This window comes from Ictalurus punctatus, chromosome 2, assembly GCF_001660625.3.
Source record: "Ictalurus punctatus breed USDA103 chromosome 2, Coco_2.0, whole genome shotgun sequence".
Taxonomy (NCBI): domain Eukaryota; kingdom Metazoa; phylum Chordata; class Actinopteri; order Siluriformes; family Ictaluridae; genus Ictalurus; species Ictalurus punctatus.
Genome location: NC_030417.2, coordinates 535,038 through 558,977, shown reverse-complemented (window position 1 = coordinate 558,977; position 23,940 = coordinate 535,038). Strand labels below are relative to the sequence as shown.

The window sequence follows — 23,940 nt, the reverse complement described above, 5'->3', positions numbered from 1 at the left end:
TAGGCCTTTTGTTCCAACACAGCATGACATCATATGTATTCACATGCTGCCACTCAAACTCAGGGGGTGTGAGTAATTTATAAACTATAAAAACACCAGACTCATTTGAGCCATAAGTCATTTGATTGTGACTTGTTGCAGGTACAGATTTACAATGTTAGCATATAATATAGGATGTATTTCTGTGGCAGTATGACAGAATGAACCTGACGGAGTTTAACCAGTCTGATCGCTGTGAGCATTTCTCCTGTCCAGAGAGATCTGGATCTCCTGCAGTTTATATCTTACTGTACGTGTGTTCAGCTGCTGTGGTTCTTCTAACAGTGTGTGGAAATATGCTCGTCATCATCTCTGTTCTTCACTTCAAGCAGCTTCACACACCGACAAACCTGCTCGTGCTCTCTCTGGCTGTGTCGGATTTCCACGTTGGTGCTTTATTAATGCCGCTGATGTTAATCTGGACGATCGAGTCATGCTGGATTTTTGGGAGTGATTTCTGCATCAGTTTTTGGTTGATTTGTGGTTTCCTCATAAACCTCTCCATCTATAATATCGCTCTGATCGCTGTGGATCGGTATTTGGCTCTCTCAAACCCCTTTCTCTACATGAACAGAGTGTCTGTGAGGATCACTGGTATTGTAATTGTATGTGTCTGGTGTGTGGTGATGGCCTATAGCTCAGCACTCTTATATTTCAATGGAAACTTTCTGAATTTTGTAATGTGTCCTGGAGAGTGTTTTATCTTTCTGAATGAGGTTTTGTATGAAATTGATCTTATATTTTCATTTATATTTCCACTCTCTGTCATAATCATATTGTATACTCGAGTGTTTGTGATTGCTAAGAAACATGCCACTGCTATCAGAGAGCTTAATAATCACACACGGCCTAAAACACAGAAAATCACCTCACACTCGATGAAATCTGAGAGAAAAGCAGCTAAAGTCCTGGGCATTTTAGTGTCTGTGTTTCTGATGTGTTTACTTCCGTATTGTATTTACAGTTTATTAGGTGATGTTATTGAACTACAGACAGAAACATTTCTGAAACTTGTGAATGTGCTTTATCTTAATTCCACCATTAATCCTGTTATTTATGCTCTGTTTTACCCGTGGTTTAGGAGGTGCATTAAATTAATTATAACTCTGCGAATATTCCAGACAGACTCTGCTTTAATCAATATTCTTTCATAAATAGCCTCTTTTTGATGATGTACCTAAATGTTTATTTTATATTAGATTTAATCTAAGCTTCTATAACAAATCTAATTCCCACCATCAATATAATAAATATTTACAGTACTGTATTATATTATATAAGAGCTTTATTCTGTTTGATTATATATAATACAATACGTGTTGATCTGGATATTTGGGGAGAGTTTCCTGCAGGTTTTTTTTGTTGTTGTTTTGTTTACTGTTTATTTTTCACAATATTATCCATCTATAATAACACTCTGATCGCTGTGGGTCATTTCACTCTCTATACAAACACAGTCTATAGGAGGACTAAGTGTAGTATCATGTTCTTTAATCGCTGTGTGTCTGGTGTATGAACATAGCATTCTTTATTCCAAGGGAAACGTCATGAGTTTTGTGACGTGTTCTGGGTCTGGGTTTTTGGTGTGTTTATTCTGTATTTTATTTACAGTTTATTAGGTGATGTCATCACACTACAGACAGAATCATTACAGAATTTATAAACAGGTTTTGTCTTAATTCCTCCATTAATCTATTAATTTATTTATTCTCTGTGGGTTTAGGAGGTGCATTAAATTAAATATAACTCTGCATATATTCCAACCGAGCTCTGCATTAATAAATATTCTTTCATTAATAATCTTTTTTTCTCTTTAGTTCTTTTGATGATATGGCTAAATATTGCTATTGTAAATAATTTTAAATTTAATGAAATAAATCAAATCTCCCAATACACCCCCTACCACACACACACACACACACACACACACACACACACACACACACACATACACCCCATCTGTTAATTGTGTGCATTAACATGTATGGTTCAAGGGCAAATAAATTTTCATGAGAAAAATATTAACTTGTGCTTTTATTGTGATATTTATAAAGTTGGTGTTATTAAGGAAAATGATCAATCTACAGTGTTCTACAGATATTTAGGCATATTGAATCATTTTAAATGCAGATGAGTGCTGAGTGAATGTCTGTGTTTTCTGTCACTGCATTACAAATACAGTTTGCATGGTATTCAGTCTTAAAGCTTTCATGTTATTACAGCATTGAAAGTTTGACTGGGGGGGGTTTGGCCTAATAAATAAGACTATATTTACATAAAATAGTGCCACAAGTGAACATATAGATATGGAGACAGATCAGACTTTACAAGTGTAGTAGATACTGTAGCGAGCTTAGACAACGGTGAGCTGAGCACAGACACACAAGAGGCTGTTTATGTGGCAAACGTGGAGAGTTTATTTTTTAGTTTTTAGATCCCGGGAGGAGCGCTCTTTCTCTTTTGTGCGCCAGCTGCCGGCCTGTCGTCACAATACATTCTTTGGAGTAGTGTCCAAATAGCATGTCTTGTGCATTCAGTGCAGGCTTTGTTATTGCAGAAGTTATTATAGCCCAGACATTAATGCTGTATCTGTTATGCTGTATACATAAAATAGCTGAAAAACTGCATGAATTAAATGAAATCACCTCCCAAATTATTTGCATGGAAAGGTCAATTTATTTATTTATTTATTTATTTAGCTGTAGACTGAAGAAGTTTGGGTTTGAGATCAAAAGATTATTATGAATGAATGAATGCCTTTTATTGTCACTATACATATGTACAATGAAATTAAGAGCCACTCCTTTTTGTTCCGTGCAAACATATACATTCAATACACAAGAAGAATAAACAGATAATACACAGATAAATAAATAAGATAAATAAACAAAATAAATAAACAAGATATACAATATATGCAAGATATATGCACGATAGATAGATATTAGGGTGGATGGCGGAGGTACTATGAAATGCACAGTTTGAGACAATATATACATATGCTGTGAACTCAGTACATGTATTTGTTTATAATGGTAATAGCTTTTGGGAAGAAACTATTCTTAAATCTACTAGTCCTTGTTTTGATGCACCTGTAACGTCTCCCTGAGGGCAACAGATTGAACAGATCAAAGCCAGGGTGAGAACTGTCCTTAATGATAGTTTTTCCTCTGCTGAGGCAACGGGAAGTGTAAATATCCATCAGGGAGGGGAGAGGGCAGCCAATGATCTTCTGTGCTGCTCTTACTACCCTCTGAAGCCTCTCCCTGTCTGCTGCGGTGCAGCTACCGTACCACACCGTGATACAGTATGTCAGCAAGCTCTCGACGGACGAGCGGTAGAAGATCAGCAGCAGATTGGAGTCCAGATTGTACTTCCTGAGAACCCTCAGGAAGTGTAGCCGCGTTTGAGCCTTCTTGATGACCGCTGTGATGTTGTCCGTCCAGGAGATGTTAGCAGAGATAAGGACGCCAAGAAACCGGACGGTGTGGACCTTCTCTACACACTCCCCATTAATGAAGAGGGGGACAGCTCCGTGTTGTGCTTTCTGAAGTCTACAATGAGTTCCTTGGTTTTCTTGGTGTTTAGAGTCAGATTGTTCTTTGAACACCAGGCTGCCAAGTTTAGGACTTCCTCTCTGTAGGCTGCCTCCTCTCCTTTTGAGATAAGTCCGACCACTGTGGTGTCGTCAGCAAACTTGATGATAATATTATTGTTATAGACTGGTCTACAGTCATATGTGTAGAGACAGTACAGGAGGGGGCTCAGCACACAGCCCTGTGGAGAACCTGTGCTCAACGTGTGAGTGGAGGAGAGGTGGGGTCCGAGTCTCACTGTCTGGAACCGGTTGGTCAGAAAGTCCTTTATCCAGGCACACGTGAGGCGGGGGAGGCCAAGGGTGACCAATTTGGTGACGAGAATGTCCGGAATTATTGTATTAAAAGCCGAACTGTAATCCACAAAAAGCATCCGGACGTAGCTCTGTTGCTGCTCAAGATGTCTCAACACGTAGTGGACAGCTACGGCGATAGCATCCTCTGTGGATCTGTTTGCACGATAAGCAAATTGAAAAGGATCGAAATCTGGGGGGAGGTAGTCCTTGATGTGCTGAAGAACCAATCTCTCAAAGCACTTCATGATAACTGGAGTGAGGGCTACAGGACGATAATCATTCAGGCTAGTGGTGGGCGATTTCTTTGGCACTGGAATGATTGTGGCTGATTTTAGGTAGGACGGGATGACTGCTTGGGCCAGGGAGAGATTGAAAATTCTGGTAAAGATGTGGGCAAGCTGGTGGGCACATGATCTGAGCACGTTACCAGGTACACCGTCTGGGCCAGCAGCCTTCCTGGGGTTCACTGCCAGAAACATCCGTCTAACATCGTGTTCCCTCACAGTAAGTAGAGTGGTGCAGGAACTAGAAGGGGATGGAGGCAGGGCTGGACTGGTACGGGGGCCAGATGAGGGTGGAGGTGGGGCTGGAGCAGATGAGTGCTGTTGTTGTGATGTTTCAAAGCGAGCGAAGAAGCAATTTAGCTCTTCTGCCAGAATCGCACTCAGGACTCCTGTTGTCGCCTCACGGCCTTTGTAGTTCGTGATGTTCTGTATACCCTGCCACACCTCCCGTTTATTTTTGCTGGACAGGTGGGACTCCCTGGTGTAAATTCTCCTCTAAGATTTGTACCGATGCTACTCCCCAGAGTAAATGAGAATTTCAGCTATTATTTCTTTGTATTTATATAGATGTGTTAAACGTAAAAGAACATAGGGCCTTGGGTTTGGAAGTACCTGCCTGTAGATACCTTCTGAAACAGACTGTTACCTGGATGGCCATGTGTCCTTGCAGATTTTGAATGACACACCCCTACTTGCACTTTGTCCGTGCTAGGGTAAGCAATGAAAAGAAGAATTAAGCTTGACTACATTTACAGCAGATGCCCTCATCCAGACTGACTTACATTTATCTCATTCATACAACTGAGCAGTTGAGGGTTAAGTGTCTCTCTGAAAGGCCTAGCAGTGGTAGATTGGCAGTGCTGGTAGTTGAACTAACAAACTTCTGATCAGTTGTCCAGCATCTTAACCACTGAGCTACCACTGTATCCATTTAGTACACAAGCAGTGTTAGAATTTCTTTATCATTACAGATGGCCTGTGATGCTCAAATAACTATTCTACTATACTAAATAGTGTTGAGATTATATCCTGTCAACTGTTCATATTCATGATAATCATACCGTGTCATATAGTGTGTCTAAATATCACGTTTCTTTACTGTAGCTGGAGAACTTTATTTGGGACAAAGCCATGAAGAGACAGGGACACACAGCGAATTATGGGATAATGATTTATTCTGAAAATGATTTGTTAACCATTTTTACAGTTATTCTTAATCCATAAAGCAGGTTCTCAACTTAAGAACTATGTGTTTAATTGAGATTTTGTTACATATAACACTGCATAATGACAGGTTTAAATTTCTCACTAGTCAGTATTAGGCCTTTTGTTCCAACACAGCATGACATCATATGTATTCACATGCTGCCACTCAAACTCAGGGGGTGTGAGTAATTTATAAACTATAAAAACACCAGACTCATTTGAGCCATAAGTCATTTGATTGTGACTTGTTGCAGGTACAGATTTACAATGTTAGCATATAATATAGGATGTATTTCTGTGGCAGTATGACAGAATGACCCTGACGGAGTTTAACCAGTCTGATCGCTGTGAGCATTTCTCCTGTCCAGAGAGATCTGGATCTCCTGCAGTTTATATCTTACTGTACGTGTGTTCAGCTGCTGTGGTTCTTCTAACAGTGTGTGGAAATATGCTCGTCATCATCTCTGTTCTTCACTTCAAGCAGCTTCACACACCGACAAACCTGCTCGTGTTCTCTCTGGCTGTATCGGATTTCCTCGTTGGTGCTTTTGTAATGCCGTCGATGTTAATGTGGACGATTGAGTCATGCTGGATTTTTGGGAGAGATTTCTGCACCAGTTTTTGGTTAATTAGTGGTTTCATCGCAATCTCGTCCATCTATGATATCGCTCTGATCGCTGTGGATCGGTATTTGGCTCTCTCAAACCCCTTTCTCTACATGAACAGAGTGTCTGTGAGGATCACTGGTATTGTAATTGTATGTGTCTGGTGTGTGGTGATGGCCTATAGCTCAGCACTCTTATATTTCAATGGAAACTTTACAAATACTGTAATGTGTCCTGGAGAGTGTTATCTCGTTCTGAACGAGGTTTCATATGTAATTGACCTTATATTTTCATTTATATTTCCACTTTCTGTCATAATCATATTGTATACTCGAGTGTTTGTGATTGCTAAGAAACATGCCACAGCTATCAGAGAGCTTAATAATCACACACGGCCTAAAACACAGAAAATCACCTCACACTCGATGAAATCTGAGAGAAAAGCAGCTAAAGTCCTGGGCATTTTAGTGTCTGTGTTTCTGATGTGTTTACTTCCGTATTTTATTTACAGTTTATTAGGTGATGTTATTGAAATACAGACAGAAACATTTCTGAAACTTGTGATTTTGTCTTGTCTTAATTCCACCATTAATCCTGTTATTTATGCTCTGTTTTACCCGTGGTTTAGGAGGTGCATTAAATTAATTATAACTCTGCGAATATTCCAAACTGACTCTGCTTTAATCAATATGCTTTCATAAATAGCCTCTTTTTGATGATGTACCTAAATGTTGCTTTTATATTCGATTTAATTTAAGCTTCTATAACAAATCTAATTCCCACCATCAATATAATAAATATTTACAGTACTGTATTATATTATATAAGAGCTTTATTCTGTTTGATTATATATAAACACAACATGGTGTTGATCTGGATATTTGGGGAGAGTTTCCTGCAGGTTTTTTTTGTTTTTGTTTTGTTTACTGTTTATTTTTCACAATATTATCCATCTATAATAACACTCTGATCGCTGTGGCTCAGTATTTCACTCTCTATACAAACACAGTCTCTAGGAGGACTAAGTGTAGTATCATGTTCTTTAATCGCTGTGTGTCTGGTGTATAAACATAGCATTCTTTATTCCAAGGGAAACGTCATGAGTTTTGTGACGTGTTCTGGGTCTGGGTTTTTGGTGTGTTTATTCTGTATTTTATTTACAGTTTATTAGGTGATGTCATCACACTATAGTCAGAAACATTACAGAACTTATAAACAGGTTTTATCTTAATTCCTCCATTAATCTATTAATTTATTTATACTCTGTGGGTTTAGGAGGTGCATTAAATTAAATATAACTCTGCATATATTCCAACCGAGCTCAGATCAGACTTTACAAGTGTAGTAGATACTGTAGCGAGCTTAGACAACGGTGAGCTGAGCACAGACACACAAGAGGCTGTTTATGTGGCAAACGTGGAGAGTTTATTTTTTAGTTCTGTGAGTGTGAGGGTGCAAAGGAGGTGCAGTGGGGTGAAGTGCTCATGCGTTGGTGCCGTCTGTAGGGCTGCAGAGGGCGTGCTGGGGGCTTTAATTAATTAATCCATCAAAAAATATTCAAAGAACATTAATCAATGCCTCTTTTTGATGATGTGCCTAAATATTGATTTTATATTAGATTTAATTTAAGCTTCTATAACAAATCTAATTCCCACCATCAATATAATAAATATGTACTGTATTATATTATATAAGAGCATCATTTTGTTTGCTAATATATATGTAATTTAATATATTGTTGATCTGGATATTTGGGGAGAGGTAGTTCTGTGGTTTTCCGGTTGCTTACTGTTTCACAATATTATCCATCTATAAAAACACTCTGATCGCTGTGGGTCAGTATTTCACTCTCTCAATCCCATTTCTCTACATAAATACAGTCTCTAGGAGGACTGTGTGTCCTGTCACTTTCTTTAATTGGTAATGAATAATTTTATTTGCTCCATTCACATGTGAAGACATCTGATCTTTGTAAATCAAATCTACAGTGTTCTACAGATATTTAGGCATATTGAATCATTTTAAAGGCAGATGAGTGCTGAGCGAATTCTCATATTTTCTGACACTGCATTACAAATACAGTTTACATGTTATTAAGTCTTAAAACTTTCATATTAAGATTACAATGTGCATGTGACATGAGACGTATGAATGGGGGAAACCCCCTGTGACTTAATTTAAATAATAAATATTACTTATAAAAAAATGTTTTAAAAAAATTACTTAAACAATGATAAAAAGTATGAATTAGGAAAAAAATCAGAAAAAAGCCAAAGGCTCAACATCAGTATGGACTCATTTAGATACAGTCCATTACAAAGGATTTAAATGGCTTCTGAATAGATTTTTTTAGATTTTAATTCTATAGTGAATGATGGAATTATTTACAATGCAATGTGTTACAGCTGCTCATGAAAATTTTTTACAATTATATGGATTTATACTGTATTATCTTATTCAACTCCAAAACAATGAAACTGTAAAACAAGTCTCTGGCTTTATGAAGGAAAGCGTGGTTAGGCAGCATTGTAATTTTGGTGTGACCCAAGATATAGTGTGTACAATAGGGGTACATAGATACCACGTGAAGCTTGTTCACTTGTTTAATAGATGTCAGGATGAGTATCAGAACAGATTAACGAAAGAGGGTTAAAACCTGTCCAAGGTCGAAGAGACAGCCTCGCAAACTGTGTTCCTGTTTGAGGACGAAAAGACGGCCTCTCAAGCCAGGTTGTTGTCTGAGGTCGAAGCGATGACCTCTCAAGCCAAGTTCCTGTCTGAGATCAACAATGTGACCTTTGACGCCAAGTTCCAGCCTGAAGCCGATGTCACAAACAAACAAGTTCTGCTCACGCTTGAGTCTGCTGACACGTACAACCAAATCCTCATGCCTGAAACTGACGTCACGACCGGCCAAGATCTCCTCATGCGTGAAACCGACATTACGACCCACCAGGTTCTTTTCACGCCTGACGTCGACGTCACGACCAACCAAGTTATGCTCACGCCCGAGTCTGCTGACACAGCCCACCAAATTCTGCTCACGCCCGAGTGTGATGACACGGCCAACCAGGTTCTGCTCACGCCTGAAACTGATGTCATGACCAACCGAGTTCTACTCACGCCTGAAGTGGACATAACGACCAACCAGGTTCTGCTCACGCTTGAAAACGACATCACGACCACCCAAGTTATGCTCATGCCAGATTCTCCTGACACAACCAACCACGTTCTGATCATGTTGACACGACCATCCAAGTTCTCCTTATGCCTGAAACCGACGTCACGACCAACAGAGTTATGCTCACGCCTTTCCTCGTTTATTCCTGTTTGTTGATCGCGTAGGCCATTGCCTGTTACTTCAACCATGCTATTGTCTCAGATCATATTATTGATAAATTTGGATTTATCTGCCTGACTCTCTCTAAATAAACTCTTATCTGTATATGCATCCGTCCTAACCTTCATTACGTGTAATACGTGACAAATTTACATGATTTTAGACTGTTTTATCTGGTTCAACTCCAAAACAATGAAACTGTCAGAGGAGTCACTGGCTTTAGGAAGGAAAACGTGGTTAGGCGGCAATGTACCCTTGGTGTGACCCAAGAAAAAGTGTGTACAGAAGAGGTACAGCAATAATACTTGGAGCTTGTTCACTTCCTTAGTAGATGTCAGGAAGAGTATCAGAACAGATTTATTTTAAGGACAGAGGGTTAAAAGCTCCAAGTTTTCAAAGGGTGATGCTGAGAGTGAATCTAGAACTATGGCTAGATCCCACAGTGGGACCATATGCATTGAAGCTGCTTGAATGACCTGGGGCCTGTACCAGGAAGCTGGTTTAGGTGGCTAAGCAGGTAAGATTCAGTTTATTTTTTGCCAACCCTGGGTATTAGGTATCATGTAAGTGGCTCTGCTTTTACTGGTGTTCATCACCATAGTAACTTACACTCCACAGCTGACCTGCTCCACGGCAGGTTTTGTTCTGGGTAAGAGAACTTAAACCCAACTTGGACCAATCAGCTGTGAGCAAAGTGGCATAAGTGACGCAACAAATTCAACTCCCCAGCACAAACTGTAAGAAGAAGAGAACTTCACAGGGAAACATTTACTTAAAACAATTTACATTTTATTAAATGAAATTACATGAAAGATGTTATGGTTATGAATTTTCAATCCGTTTATTCTCACCGTGAGCCTATAAAAGTAAACGTTTTCAACCGGAAGTACGCGCACATGCTCTTTTCCCATGTTGAACGCTATTGGCTGTTCTGTGCTGATGTCACGCGTTTATGTGCACGCGCTTGTGGACTAATCATAGCTTAAGGATCAAAGCCTGAGTTGACAGAGTATGTTGATAACCAGTGTCATGGTAGCAGTAAAGCCTGACTGGATTGGTTTGGTTTTGTCAACTCAAAACTAATCCCGTAACCCTGCATTTGTTCAACTAGCTTCATGGAACAGGCCCCTGTTCCCGTAAAAAGTCACCACACAATAGTGATGAATGACAGAAGGTGTTTCTCATTTATAGTGGAAAAGACTTTGACCTTATCCAACCAAAAAATAAAAAATAAACAGAGCACTGGGACAAAACTGTTATTTTTGCACAAATATGCTAACAATCATTAGCTGGATTTTGTATCCTTTTTATAAAACTGATTTATGTCTATTCTCAGTTTAGGAACACACACAATGCCAGGATGGCTGGCACAACACAGTTTCTTCATTTAATCTCGGCAGCTCAAAAACATCTCAGACTGGGGCGCCGTCTAGTGGCGAACAGGTAAAGTTGAATTAACCCAAACACATGACAAAAACAGTCCTGCTCTGCTCACACCATTTATAACAATCAGTATGAGAACACACTTCTTTTCCCCAAATACATTATCTGATCAGACATGCAAAAACATTCAGATCACAGAACTCTTCTCTTGTGATTGGTGCTGTAGACATCTAAAATACAACCAATGGACATTTACACACTGAACAGTGCCACAAGTGATCATACAGCTGTGGAGACCGATCAGATTTTATCAGTGAAAAACAATATGTAGGTACATTCTTTGAGGTAGTGTTCAAATAGTATGTATTGTGCATTCAGTGCAGGCGTTGGTATTGCTCTAGTTACTGTAGTCCAGCTATTATTGTTGTAGCTATTAAATCTAGGATTAATAAATTAGGTGATGAACTGCACGGCTTAAATAAGTAATATTCGAGAATCCAGAAAACATCATTGGCCTTGTTTGATGATGTTGATAGCACACAGGAAGAAGCTGTTGTGTGGCGTTTTCTTAGGGCTTTGGGTTTGGAAGTGCCTGCCTGTAGATACCTTCTGAAACAGACTGTTACCTGGATGGCCATGTGTCCTTGCAGATTTTGAATGACACACCCCTACTTGCACTTTGTCCATGCTAGGGTAAGCAACGAAAAGAAGAATCAAGCTTGACTACATTTACAGCAAATGCCCTCATCCAGACTGACTTACATTTATCTCATTAATACAACTGAGCAGTTGAGGGTTAAGTGTCTCTCTGAAAGGCCTAGCAGTGGTAGATTGGCAGTGCTGGTAGTTGAACTAACAAACTTCTGATCAGTCGTCCAGCATCTTAACCACTGAGCTACCACTGTATCCATTTAGTACACACGCAGTGTTAGAATTTCTTTATCATTACAGACGGCCTGTGATGCTCAAATAACTATTCTACTATACTAAATAGTGTTGAGATTATATCCTGTCAACTGTTCATATTTATGATAATCATACCGTGTCATATAGTGTGTCTAAATATCACGTTTCTTTACTGTAGCTGGAGAACGTTATTTGGGACAAAGCCATGAAGAGACAGGAACACACAGCGAATAAGGAATTATGGTTTATTGTGAAATGTTTTGTTAACTACTCACTAGTCAGTATTAGGCCTTTTGTTCCAACACAGCATGACATCATATGTATTCACATGCTGCCACTCAAACTCAGGGGGTGTGAGTAATTTATAAACTATAAAAACACCAGACCCGTTTGAGCCATAAGTCATTTGATTGTGACTTGTTGCAGGTGCAGATTTACAATGTTAGCATCCAATATAGGACGTATTTCTGTGGCAGTATGACAGAATGACCCTGACGGAGTTTAACCAGTCTGATCTCTGTGAGCATTTCTCCTGTCCAGAGAGATCTGGATCTCCTGCAGTTTATATCTTACTGTACGCGTGTTCAGCTGCTGTGGTTCTTCTAACACTGTGTGGAAATCTTCTCGTCATCATCTCTGTTCTTCACTTCAAGCAGCTTCACACAGCGACAAACATGCTCGTGCTCTCTCTGGCTGTATCAGATTTCCTCGTTGGAGCTTTATTAATGCCGCCGATGTTAATCTGGACGATCGAGTCATGCTGGATTTTTGGGAGAGATTTCTGCATCAGTTTTTGGTTGATTTGTTCTTTCCTCACAATCTCGTCCATCTATAATATCGCTCTGATCGCTGTGGATCGGTATTTGGCTCTCTCAAACCCCTTTCTCTACATGAACAGAGTGTCTGTGAGGATCACTGGTATTGTAATTGTATGTGTCTGGTGTGTGGTGATGGCCTATAGCTCAGCACTCTTATATTTCAATGGAAACTTTACAAATACTGTAATGTGTCCTGGAGAGTGTTCTCTCTTTCTCAATGATGTTTGGTCTGTAATTGATCTTATATTTTCATTTATATTTCCACTTTCTGTCATAATCATATTGTATACTCGAGTGTTTGTGATTGCTAAGAAACATGCCACTGCTATCAGAGAGCTTAATAATCACACACGGCCTAAAACACAGAAAATCACCTCACACTCGATGAAATCTGAGAGAAAAGCAGCTAAAGTCCTGGGCATTTTAGTGTCTGTGTTTCTGATGTGTTTACTTCCGTATTTTATTTACAGTTTATTAGGTGATGTTATTGAAGTACAGACAGAAACATTTCTGAAACTTGTGATTGTGCTTTATCTTAATTCCACCATTAATCCTGTTATTTATGCTCTGTTTTACCCGTGGTTTAGGAGGTGCATTAAATTAATTATAACTCTGCGAATATTCCAGACAGACTCTGCATTAATCAATATTCTTTCATAAATAGCCTCTTTTTGATGATGTGCCTAAATGTTGCTTTTATATTCAATTTAATTTAAGTTTCTATAACAAATCTAATTCCCACCATCAATATAATAAATATTTACAGTACTGTATTATATTATATAAGAGCTTTATTCTGTTTGATTATATATAATACAATACGTGTTGATCTGGATATTTGGGGAGAGTTTCCTGCAGGTTTTTTTTTGTTTTTGTTTTGTTTACTGTTTATTTTTCACAATATTATCCATCTATAATAACACTCTGATCTCTGTGGGTCAGTATTTCACTCTCTATACAAACACAGTCTCTAGGAGGACTAAGTGTAGTATCATGTTCTTTAATCGCTGTGTGTCTGGTGTATGAACATAGCATTCTTTATTCCAAGGGAAACGTCATGAGTTTTGTGACGTGTTCTGGGTCTGGGTTTTTGGTGTGTTTATTCTGTATTTTATTTACAGTTTATTAGGTGATGTCATCACACTACAGACAGAAACATTACAGAATTTATAAACAGGTTTTGTCTTAATTCCTCCATTAATCTATTAATTTATTTATACTCTGTGGGTTTAGGAGGTGCATTAAATTAAATATAACTCTGCATATATTCCAACCGAGCTCTGCATTAATAAATATTCTTTCATTAATAATCTTTTTTTCTCTTTAGTTCTTCTGATGATATGGACAAATATTGCTATTGTAAATAATTTTAACTTTAAATAAATCAAATCTCCCAATACACCCCCCCCCCCCACACACACACACACACACACCCCATCTGTTAATTGTGTGCATTAACATGTATGGTTCAAGGGCAAATAAATTTTCATGAGAAAAATATTAACTTGTGCTTTTATTGTGATATTTATAAAGTTGGTGTTATTAAGGAAAATGATCAATCTACAGTGTTCTACAGATATTTAGGCATATTGAATCATTTTAAATGCAGATGAGTGCTGAGTGAATGTCTGTGTTTTCTGTCACTGCATTACAAATACAGTTTGCATGGTATTCAGTCTTAAAGCTTTCATGTTATTACAGCATTGAAAGTTTGACTGGGGGGGCTTTGGCCTAATAAATAAGACTATATTTACATAAAATAGTGCCACAAGTGAACATATAGATATGGAGACAGATCAGACTTTACAAGTGTAGTAGATACTGTAGCGAGCTTAGACAACGGTGAGCTGAGCACAGACACACAAGAGGCTGTTTATGTGGCAAACGTGGAGAGTTTATTTTTTAGTTTTTAGATCCCGGGAGGAGCGCTCTTTCTCTTTTGTGCGCCAGCTGCCGGCCTGTCGTCACAATACATTCTTTGGAGTAGTGTCCAAATAGCATGTCTTGTGCATTCAGTGTAGGCTTTGTTATTGCAGAAGTTATTATAGTCCAGACATTAATGCTGTATCTGTTATGCTGTATACATAAAATAGCTGAAAAACTGCATGAATTAAATGAAATCACCTCCCAAATTATTTGCATGGAAAGGTCAATTTATTTATTTATTTATTTATTTAGCTGTAGACTGAAGAAGTTTGGGTTTGAGATCAAAAGATTATTATGAATGAATGAATGCCTTTTATTGTCACTATACATATGTACAATGAAATTAAGAGCCACTCCTTTTTGTTCCGTGCAAACATATACATTCAATACACAAGAAGAATAAACAGATAATACACAGATAAATAAATAAGATAAATAAACAAAATAAATAAACAAGATATACAATATATGCAAGATATATGCACGATAGATAGATATTAGGGTGGATGGCGGAGGTACTATGAAATGCACAGTTTGAGACAATATATACATATGCTGTGGACTCAGTACATGTGTTTGTTTATAATGGTAATAGCTTTTGGGAAGAAACTATTCTTAAATCTACTAGTCCTTGTTTTGATGCACCTGTAACGTCTCCCTGAGGGCAACAGATTGAACAGATCAGAGCCAGGGTGAGAACTGTCCTTAATGATGGTTTTTCCTCTGCTGAGGCAACGGGAAGTGTAAATATCCATCAGGGAGGGGAGAGGGCAGCCAATGATCTTCTGTGCTGCTCTTACTACCCTCTGAAGCCTCTCCCTGTCTGCTGCGGTGCAGCTACCGTACCACACCGTGATACAGTATGTCAGCAAGCTCTCGACGGACGAGCGGTAGAAGATCAGCAGCAGATTGGAGTCCAGATTGTACTTCCTGAGAACCCTCAGGAAGTGTAGCCGCGTTTGAGCCTTCTTGATGACCGCTGTGATGTTGTCCGTCCAGGAGATGTTAGCAGAGATAAGGACGCCAAGAAACCGGACGGTGTGGACCTTCTCTACACACTCCCCATTAATGAAGAGGGGGGCCAGCTCCGTGTTGTGTTTTCTGAAGTCTACAATAAGTTCCTTGGTTTTCTTGGTGTTTAGAGTCAGATTGTTCTTTGAACACCAGGCTGCCAAGTTTAGGACTTCCTCTCTGTAGGCTGCCTCCTCTCCTTTTGAGATAAGTCCGACCACTGTGGTGTCGTCAGCAAACTTGATGATAATATTATTGTTGTAGACTGGTCTACAGTCGTATGTGTAGAGACAGTACAGGAGGGGGCTCAGCACACAGCCCTGTGGAGAACCTGTGCTCAACGTGTGAGTGGAGGAGAGGTGGGGTCCGAGTCTCACTGTCTGGGACCGGTTGGTGAGAAAGTCCTTTATCCAGGCACACGTGAGGCGGGGGAGGCCAAGGGTGACCAATTTGGTGACGAGAATGTCCGGAATTATTGTATTAAAAGCCGAACTGTAATCCACAAAAAGCATCCGTACGTAGCTCTGTTGCTGCTCAAGATGTCTCAACACGTAGTGGACAGCTACGGCGATAGCATCCTCTGTGGATCTGTTTGCACGAAAAGCAAATTGAAAAGGATCGAAATCTGGGGGGAGGTAGTCCTTGATGTGCTGAAGAACCAATCTCTCAAAGCACTTCATGATAACTGGAGTGAGGGCTACAGGACGATAATCATTCAGGCTAGTGGTGGGCGATTTCTTTGGCACTGGAATGATTGTGGCTGATTTTAGGCAGGACGGGATTACTGCTTGGGCCAGGGAGAAATTGAAAATTCTGGTAAAGATGTGGGCAAGCTGGTGGGCACATGATCTGAGCACGTTACCAGGTACACCGTCTGGGCCAGCAGCCTTCCTGGGGTTCACTGCCAGAAACATCCGTCTAACATCGTGTTCCCTCACAATAAGTAGAGTGGTGCAGGAACTAGAAGGGGATGGAGGCAGGGCTGGACTGGTACGGGGGCCAGATGAGGGTGGAGGTGGGGCTGGAGCAGATGAGTGCTGTTGTTGTGATGTTTCAAAGCGAGCGAAGAAGCAATTTAGCTCTTCTGCCAGAATCGCACTCAGGACTCCTGTTGTCGCCTCATGGCCTCTGTAGTTCGTGATGTTCTGTATACCCTGCCACACCTCCCGTTTATTTTTGCTGGACAGGTGGGACTCCCTGGTGTAAATTCTCCTCTAAGATTTGTACCGATGCTACTCCCCAGAGTAAATGAGAATTTCAGCTATTATTTCTTTGTATTTATATAGATGTGTTAAACGTAAAAGAACATAGGGCCTTGGGTTTGGAAGTACCTGCCTGTAGATACCTTCTGAAACAGACTGTTACCTGGATGGCCATGTGTCCTTGCAGATTTTGAATGACTCACCCCTACTTGCACTTTGTCCGTGCTAGGGTAAGCAACGAAAAGAAGAATTAAGCTTGACTACATTTACAGCAGATGCCCTCATCCAGACTGACTTACATTTATCTCATTAATACAACTGAGCAGTTGAGGGTTAAGTGTCTCTCTGAAAGGCCTAGCAGTGGTAGATTGGCAGTGCTGGTAGTTGAACTAACAAACTTCTGATCAGTCGTCCAGCATCTTAATCACTGAGCTACCACTGTATCCATTTAGTACAGAAGCAGTGTTAGAATTTCTTTATCATTACAGACGGCCTGTGATGCTCAAATAACTATTCTACTATACTAAATAGTGTTGAGATTATATCCTGTCAACTGTTCATATTCATGATAATCATACCGTGTCATATAGTGTGTCTAAATATCACATGTTTCTTTACTGTAGCTGGAGAACTTTATTTGGGACAAAGCCATGAAGAGACAGGGACACACAGCGAATTATGGGATTATGATTTATTCTGAAAATGATTTGTTAACCATTTTTACAGTTATTCTTAATCCATAAAGCAGGTTCTCAACTTAAGAACTATGTGTTTAATTGAGATTTTGTTACACATAACACTGCATAATGACAGGTTTAAATTTCTCACTAGTCAGTATTAGGCCTTTTGTTCCAACACAGCATGACATCATATGTATTCACATGCTGCCACTCAAACTCAGGGGGTGTGAGTAATTTATAAACTATAAAAACACCAGACCCGTTTGAGCCATAAGTCATTTGATTGTGACTTGTTGCAGGTACAGATTTACAATGTTAGCATCCAATATAGTATGTATTTCTGTGGCAGTATGACAGAATGACCCTGACGGAGTTTAACCAGTCTGATCGCTGTGAGCATTTCTCCTGTCCAGAGAGATCTGGATCTCCTGCAGTTTATATCTTACTGTACGTGTGTTCAGCTGCTGTGGTTCTTCTAACAGTGTGTGGAAATATGCTCATCATCATCTCTGTTCTTCACTTCAAGCAGCTTCACACAACGACAAACATGCACGTGTTCTCTCTGGCTGTGTCAGATTTCCTCGTTGGAGCACTAGTGATGCTGCCGATGTTAATCTGGACGATCGAGTCATGCTGGATTTTTGGGAGAGATTTCTGCATCAGTTTTTGGTTGATTTGTTATTTCCTTGCAATCTCGTCCATCTATAATATCGCTCTGATCGCTGTGGATCGGTATTTGGCTCTCTCAAACCCCTTTCTCTACATGAACAGAGTGTCTGTGAGGATCACTGGTATTGTAAATGTATGTGTCTGGTGTGTGGTGATGGCCTATAGCTCAGCACTCTTATATTACAACGGAAACTTTACAAATACTGTAATGTGTCCTGGAGAGTGTTTTATCTTTCTGAATGAGGTTTCATATGTAATTGACCTTATATTTTCATTTATATTTCCACTCTCTGTCATAATCATATTGTATACTCGAGTGTTTGTGATTGCTAAGAAACATGCCACTGCTATCAGAGAGCTTAATAATCACACACGGCCTAAAACACAGAAGATCACCTCACACTCGATGAAATCTGAGAGAAAAGCAGCTAAAGTCCTGGGCATTTTAGTGTCTGTGTTTCTGATGTGTTTACTTCCGTATTTTATTTACAGTTTATTAGGTGAAGTTATTGAACTACAGACAGAATCTTTTCAGAAAGTTTCAATCGTGTTTTGTCTTAATTCCACCATTAATCCTGTTATTTATGCTCTGTTTTACTCGTGGTTTAGGAGGTGCATTAAATTAATTATAACTCTGCGAATATTCCAGACAGACTCTGCTTTAATCAATATTCTTTCATAAATAGCCTCTTTTTGATGATGTGCCTAAATGTTTATTTTATATTAGATTTAATTTAAGCTTCTATAACAAATCTAATTCCCACCATCAATATAATAAATATTTACAATACTGTATTATATTATATAAGAGCTTTATTCTGTTTGATTATATATAAACACAACATGGTGTTGATCTGGATATTTGGGGAGAGGTTCCTGCAGGTTTTTTTGTTGTTGTTTTGTTTACTTTTTATTTTTCACAATATTATCCATCTATAATAACACTCTGATCGCTGTGGGTCAGTATTTCACTCTCTATACAAACACAGTCTCTAGGAGGACTAAGTGTAGTATCATGTTCTTTAATCGCTGTGTGTCTGGTGTATGAACATAGCATTCTTTATTCCAAGGGAAACGTCATGAGTTTTGTGACGTGTTCTGGGTCTGGGTTTTTGGTGTGTTTATTCTGTATTTTATTTACAGTTTATTAGGTGATGTCATCACACTACAGACAGAAACATTACAGAATTTATAAACAGGTTTTGTCTTAATTCCTCCATTAATCTATTAATTTATTTATTCTCTGTGGGTTTAGGAGGTGCATTAAATTAAATATAACTCTGCATATATTCCAACCGAGCTCTGCATTAATAAATATTCTTTCATTAATAATCTTTTTTTTTCTCTTTAGTTCTTCTGATGATATGGCTAAATATTGCTATTGTAATAGCAATATTACAACCTGAAGTGGGCAATTCAGGTTGTAATTCAGGAATGAACTAACAGGAATGAACCCAATTCAGGTTGGGCAACCTGAAGTGTCACTGAGGAAGCAGCTCCCTTCGAGCTAAGGCTATTACATTAATTTCTTCTAATCTCTATACTTTAAAATTATTTACCTCACGTTATACAAATATAACTGACATTACTTTAGATAAAACAATCATAACGTTGCGCTGTCGCTAAATTTGATCTGTTTTTTTTTTTTTTTTTTTTACAAACATCCGCGACTAGCTCGTAGCCCGCTAGCATCACCTACCGCTAGCCTTGTTTACGTTTCACATTTCTCACTTACCGCTGTTCTGTTTAAAAAAACAAATATGTCTGCTGTCTCTCTGGTTTTGAGTGCAGATGAGGACTCGCTCGAGCTTCACGTGGTGCGGCTGGAACTGGAGGATGTGGAGAAGCAGATCCGTGGCCTACTCGACAAGCAGGCCCAGCTGCTGGAGCGACGAACTGCGCTGGAAACATCTTGTGCCTCTGCTCACATATCCAAGGTAAGCACACAGCGTGGTATTTCCACTCCCAGCCCCTCTACGCCGTGTGTTTCTCTGTGCAGGGACCGTGCACCTAGCAATTTCCCTGCCGTGGTCTCCGTCACACCGGCACCAACACACCTCGGGCCTTGGGTGAACCAGCGGCGGAAGGCGCGGGCTGGACCCTCTCCACCTCCGGTGTTCGAGATTCCAACCAGGAACCGCTTCGCCCCTCTCCGCCAGACCAGATCCAACACTGTGATTGTCGGGGACTCCATTGTGCGGAACGTCCGTGTAGCCTCATCTAAAGGTAAGGTGCGCACACACTGTTTTTCTGGTGCTTGTGTCCTTGATGTCGCTGCGCAGGTATCTGGGATCCTGAAGAAGGACGAGCGCATTGGAGCGGTTGTGCTGCACGCAGGAACGAACGACACCAGGCCGCGGCAGACGGAGGTTCTGAAGAGGGACTTCTCCAGCCTGATCGAGACGGTACGAGGCAGAACACCCACCGCGAAGATCATCGTCTCTGGACCTCTTCCCACATACAGACATGGAGCAGAAAAGTTCAGTAGACTTCTAGCATTAAATGATTGGTTAGTCTCTTGGTGTAATGAGCAGAATCTGGTGTTTGTCAATAACTGGAATCTGTTCTGGAAGCGTCCTAGGTTGTTTCGTCCTGATGGCCTGCACCCCAGCAGCCTTGGAGCGGAACTGCTGTCAGACAACATCTCCAAGGTGCTACACTCCAAGTGACTGCCTACCGTAAGCACATCTTCCAATAATAACAACATTCAGTATAATCAATGTTCAATTAAAAATCCGGGCCCGGTAATACATACTATAGAGCCTGTGTCAGTTCCCCGAGCTATACAAATATATAGAAAATCTCGGAAAGTCGATCTTCGTAACCTAATTAACATAAAATTTAATCATACTGAATGCACAGCCAGCACTTTTGATCTGAGGCTAGGACTATTAAACATTAGATCTCTTGCATCTAAGGCTCTTATTGTTAACGACATCATTACTGATCAGGAATGTAATTTAATGTGTTTAACGGAAATTTGGATTGAACCAAACGAGTACATAGCATTAAATGAAGCCGGTCCTCCTGGATACAGTTATGTACATCAGCCTCGTTCAACTGGTAGAGGAGGAGGTGTTGGACTCATCCATAGTCAAAATCTAGTCATCACACAAAAACCTAGTCATAAATTTAATTATTTTGAAATTCTTTATTCCAGTATAAGTTATGTAGCCACAAAATATAAGTCAATTCCTCTAATTATTATTTACAGACCCCCAGGGCCATATACTGAATTCCTTAGTGAATTTGCAGACTTTGTCTCAAACCTGGTTGTGTCTGTAGATAAAGCATTAAGCGTCGGAGACTTTAATATTCATTTTGATAACCTGGAAGACCCTCTAAGATTAGCGGTTGTGTCCATCTTAGATTCAGTAGGGATTAATCAGAACGTAATCGGGCCTACTCATAATAGTGGTCACACTCTTGACCTCATACTAACATACGGACTAAGTATAGAAAATATTGTAATTTTTCCGTAGTCTGAAGTTGTCTCAGACCATTATCTTATCTCGTTCATAATACGTATTGATCATAATATTTCCACCTCGTCTCGCTACCGCGTAAAACGTACCTACACATCAGCTACTGCACCGAGCTTCATAAATAACCTCGCAGAAACATCAATTAGATTTGGATCACCGTCAGATCACACAGAACTCGATCAGGCAACTGATAGCTTGGAGTCAACACTCCGCTACACGCTAGATAGAGTGGCTCCACTCAAAAGAAAAATAATTAGAGAAAAAAAATTAGCACCCTGGTATAACGATCAAACGCGAACCTTAAAACAGACAACTCGACAATTAGAACGTAAATGGCGTCAAACCAAACTGGTGATATTTCAAACAGCATGGAAGGAGAGCCTACTGAAATATAGGAAATCTATTGGCGATGCTAGAAAAATCTATTTCTCCACCTTAATAGGAAACAACAAAAACAGTTCTAGATTCCTTTTCAACACAGTAGCAAAATTAACTAGGAATAAAACCACTACAGAGAGAAACACTCAATCATTACATAGCAGTGAAGATTTCATGAAATTTTTCATTGATAAGGTTGAAAATATTAGACGTGAAATACAGGCCATTAAATTAAAACCGGACAGTACTGTAACAAACCCATTACATGACAATGTAGCAATATCAGATCAATGTTTAGAGTGTTTTGCTCCGCTTAGAGAGAATGAACTAGCTACATTAATCTCTTCAGCCAATTCATCAACTTGCATACTAGATCCCGTACCTACATGTTTGTTTAAACAGATTTGTCCAGGATTAATTGAACCACTTCTAAATATAATCAATTCTTCCCTAAGCACTGGCTGTGTACCTAAATCACTTAAATTAGCAGTTATTAAACCCCTGATTAAAAAACCTGATCTTGAACCGTCTCAATTGTCCAACTATAGACCAATATGAAATCTCCCCTTCATCTCTAAGATTTTAGAAAAGGTTGTAGCAAAGCAGTTATGCTCGTACTTAGATAGGAACAACATTCATGAAATGTATCAGTCAGGATTTAGACCTCATCATAGCACAGAGACAGCGTTAGTTAAAGTAGTAAATGACCTTCTGGGTTCTGTTTTAGGCCCTCTGCTCTTTACTTTATATATGCTACCCCTAGGTCAAATTATTCGTAAACATGGAATTAGCTTCCACTGTTATGCTGATGATACACAGCTGTATGTTTCAGCGAAGCCAGAGGACAGACAGAAGCTTAGTAAAGTTGAGGATTGTGTAAAGGACATTAGACGTTGGATGATTATTAACTTCCTTTTACTTAATTCTGATAAGACAGAAGAACTTGGACCAGGACCACGTGTAGCTTGAAGTAATCTTTCTGATCACATGGTTACTCTGGATGTTCTTTCTGTGTCATCATGTGCAGCAGTAAAAGACCTCGGAGTGATTATTGACTCCAGCCCATCATCTGACGCTCATGTAGATAATATTACTAGGATAGTCTTCTTTCATCTCAGAAATATTTCTAAAATAAGAAACATATTGTCACCACATGATATAAATACTAGTTCATGCATTCGTCACCTGTAGATTAGATTACTGTAATGCCATACTGTCTGGATGTTCCAGTAGGAGCATAAACAAACTCCAGTTAATCCAGAATGCAGCTGCTAGAATCCTACCTAGAACCAGAAGATACGACACATCACCCCGATCTTATCCACACTGCATTGGCTCCCAGTGAAATCTCACATTGATTATAAAATACTATTATTGACCTATAAAGCACTAAATGGTCTCGCGCCACAATATCTAAGCGACCTTTTGGTTTTATATGATCCGCCACGCCTACTTAGGTCAAAAAGTGCAGGCTATTTGACGGTACCTCGAATAGTGAAGGCTACAGCAGGGGGAAGAGCTTTCTCTTATAGAGCCCCACAGTTATGGAACAGTCTTCCTATTAGTGTTCGGGACTCAGACACAGTCTCAGTGTTTAAGTCTAGGCTTAAAACGTATTTGTTTACTCAAGCCTACCCTGACTAGATTCTGTTCTACTACTTCGCAGTCCTAATTATCTTTTTTCTCCCTCTCTCCTTTCGCCGAGCCCCACACGAATGTATGGAGATACTAGAGATCCAGATCCTTTCTGCCTCTGGATGGAGCTCAAATCTTCTTTAATTCCAGACTGCTGGGACTACGGCTGCCTCTAAGGCCATACAGACTTCATATAAATCCATAATGAACTTTTTCACACTAACTGTTTTCACCCAGATGAGGACGGGTTCCTTCTGAGTCGGGTTCCTCTCAAGGTTTCTTCCTCTTAAAACATCTTAGGGAGTTTTTCCTTGCCACCGTCGCCACTCAGTGGCTTGCTCAGTTGGGATAAATTTGCACCTTTAATATCTGTATACCGTGTTGATATTTCTGTAAAGCTGCTTTGAGACAATGTCTATTGTAAAAAGCGCTATACAAATAAATTGAATTGAATTGAATTGAATTAAATAATTTTAACTTT

At 39.5% G+C, this 23,940-nt stretch overlaps 4 protein-coding genes across 4 annotated transcripts; all 4 read left to right on the top strand.

The window, feature by feature from the left end:
• The first annotated feature begins 200 nt into the window (after positions 1 to 200).
• Positions 201 to 1,193, top strand: LOC108261498 (trace amine-associated receptor 13c-like). Its single transcript, XM_017462363.3, has one exon. It carries the CDS (start codon positions 201 to 203, stop codon positions 1,191 to 1,193), a length of 993 nt encoding a protein of 330 aa, XP_017317852.2.
• A 4,541-nt stretch (positions 1,194 to 5,734) lies between these two features.
• LOC108261629 (trace amine-associated receptor 13c-like) lies at positions 5,735 to 6,727 on the top strand. Its single transcript, XM_017462449.1, has one exon. The coding sequence runs from the start codon at positions 5,735 to 5,737 to the stop codon at positions 6,725 to 6,727; it is 993 nt and encodes a 330-aa protein (XP_017317938.1).
• Positions 6,728 to 12,140: 5,413 nt separating this feature from the next.
• On the top strand, positions 12,141 to 13,133 carry LOC108261497 (trace amine-associated receptor 13c-like). The gene has a single exon (XM_017462362.3). It carries the CDS (start codon positions 12,141 to 12,143, stop codon positions 13,131 to 13,133), a length of 993 nt encoding a protein of 330 aa, XP_017317851.1.
• Positions 13,134 to 17,650: 4,517 nt separating this feature from the next.
• Positions 17,651 to 18,643, top strand: LOC128635112 (trace amine-associated receptor 13c-like). The gene has a single exon (XM_053686194.1). The coding sequence runs from the start codon at positions 17,651 to 17,653 to the stop codon at positions 18,641 to 18,643; it is 993 nt and encodes a 330-aa protein (XP_053542169.1).
• The last annotated feature ends 5,297 nt before the right edge of the window (positions 18,644 to 23,940 follow it).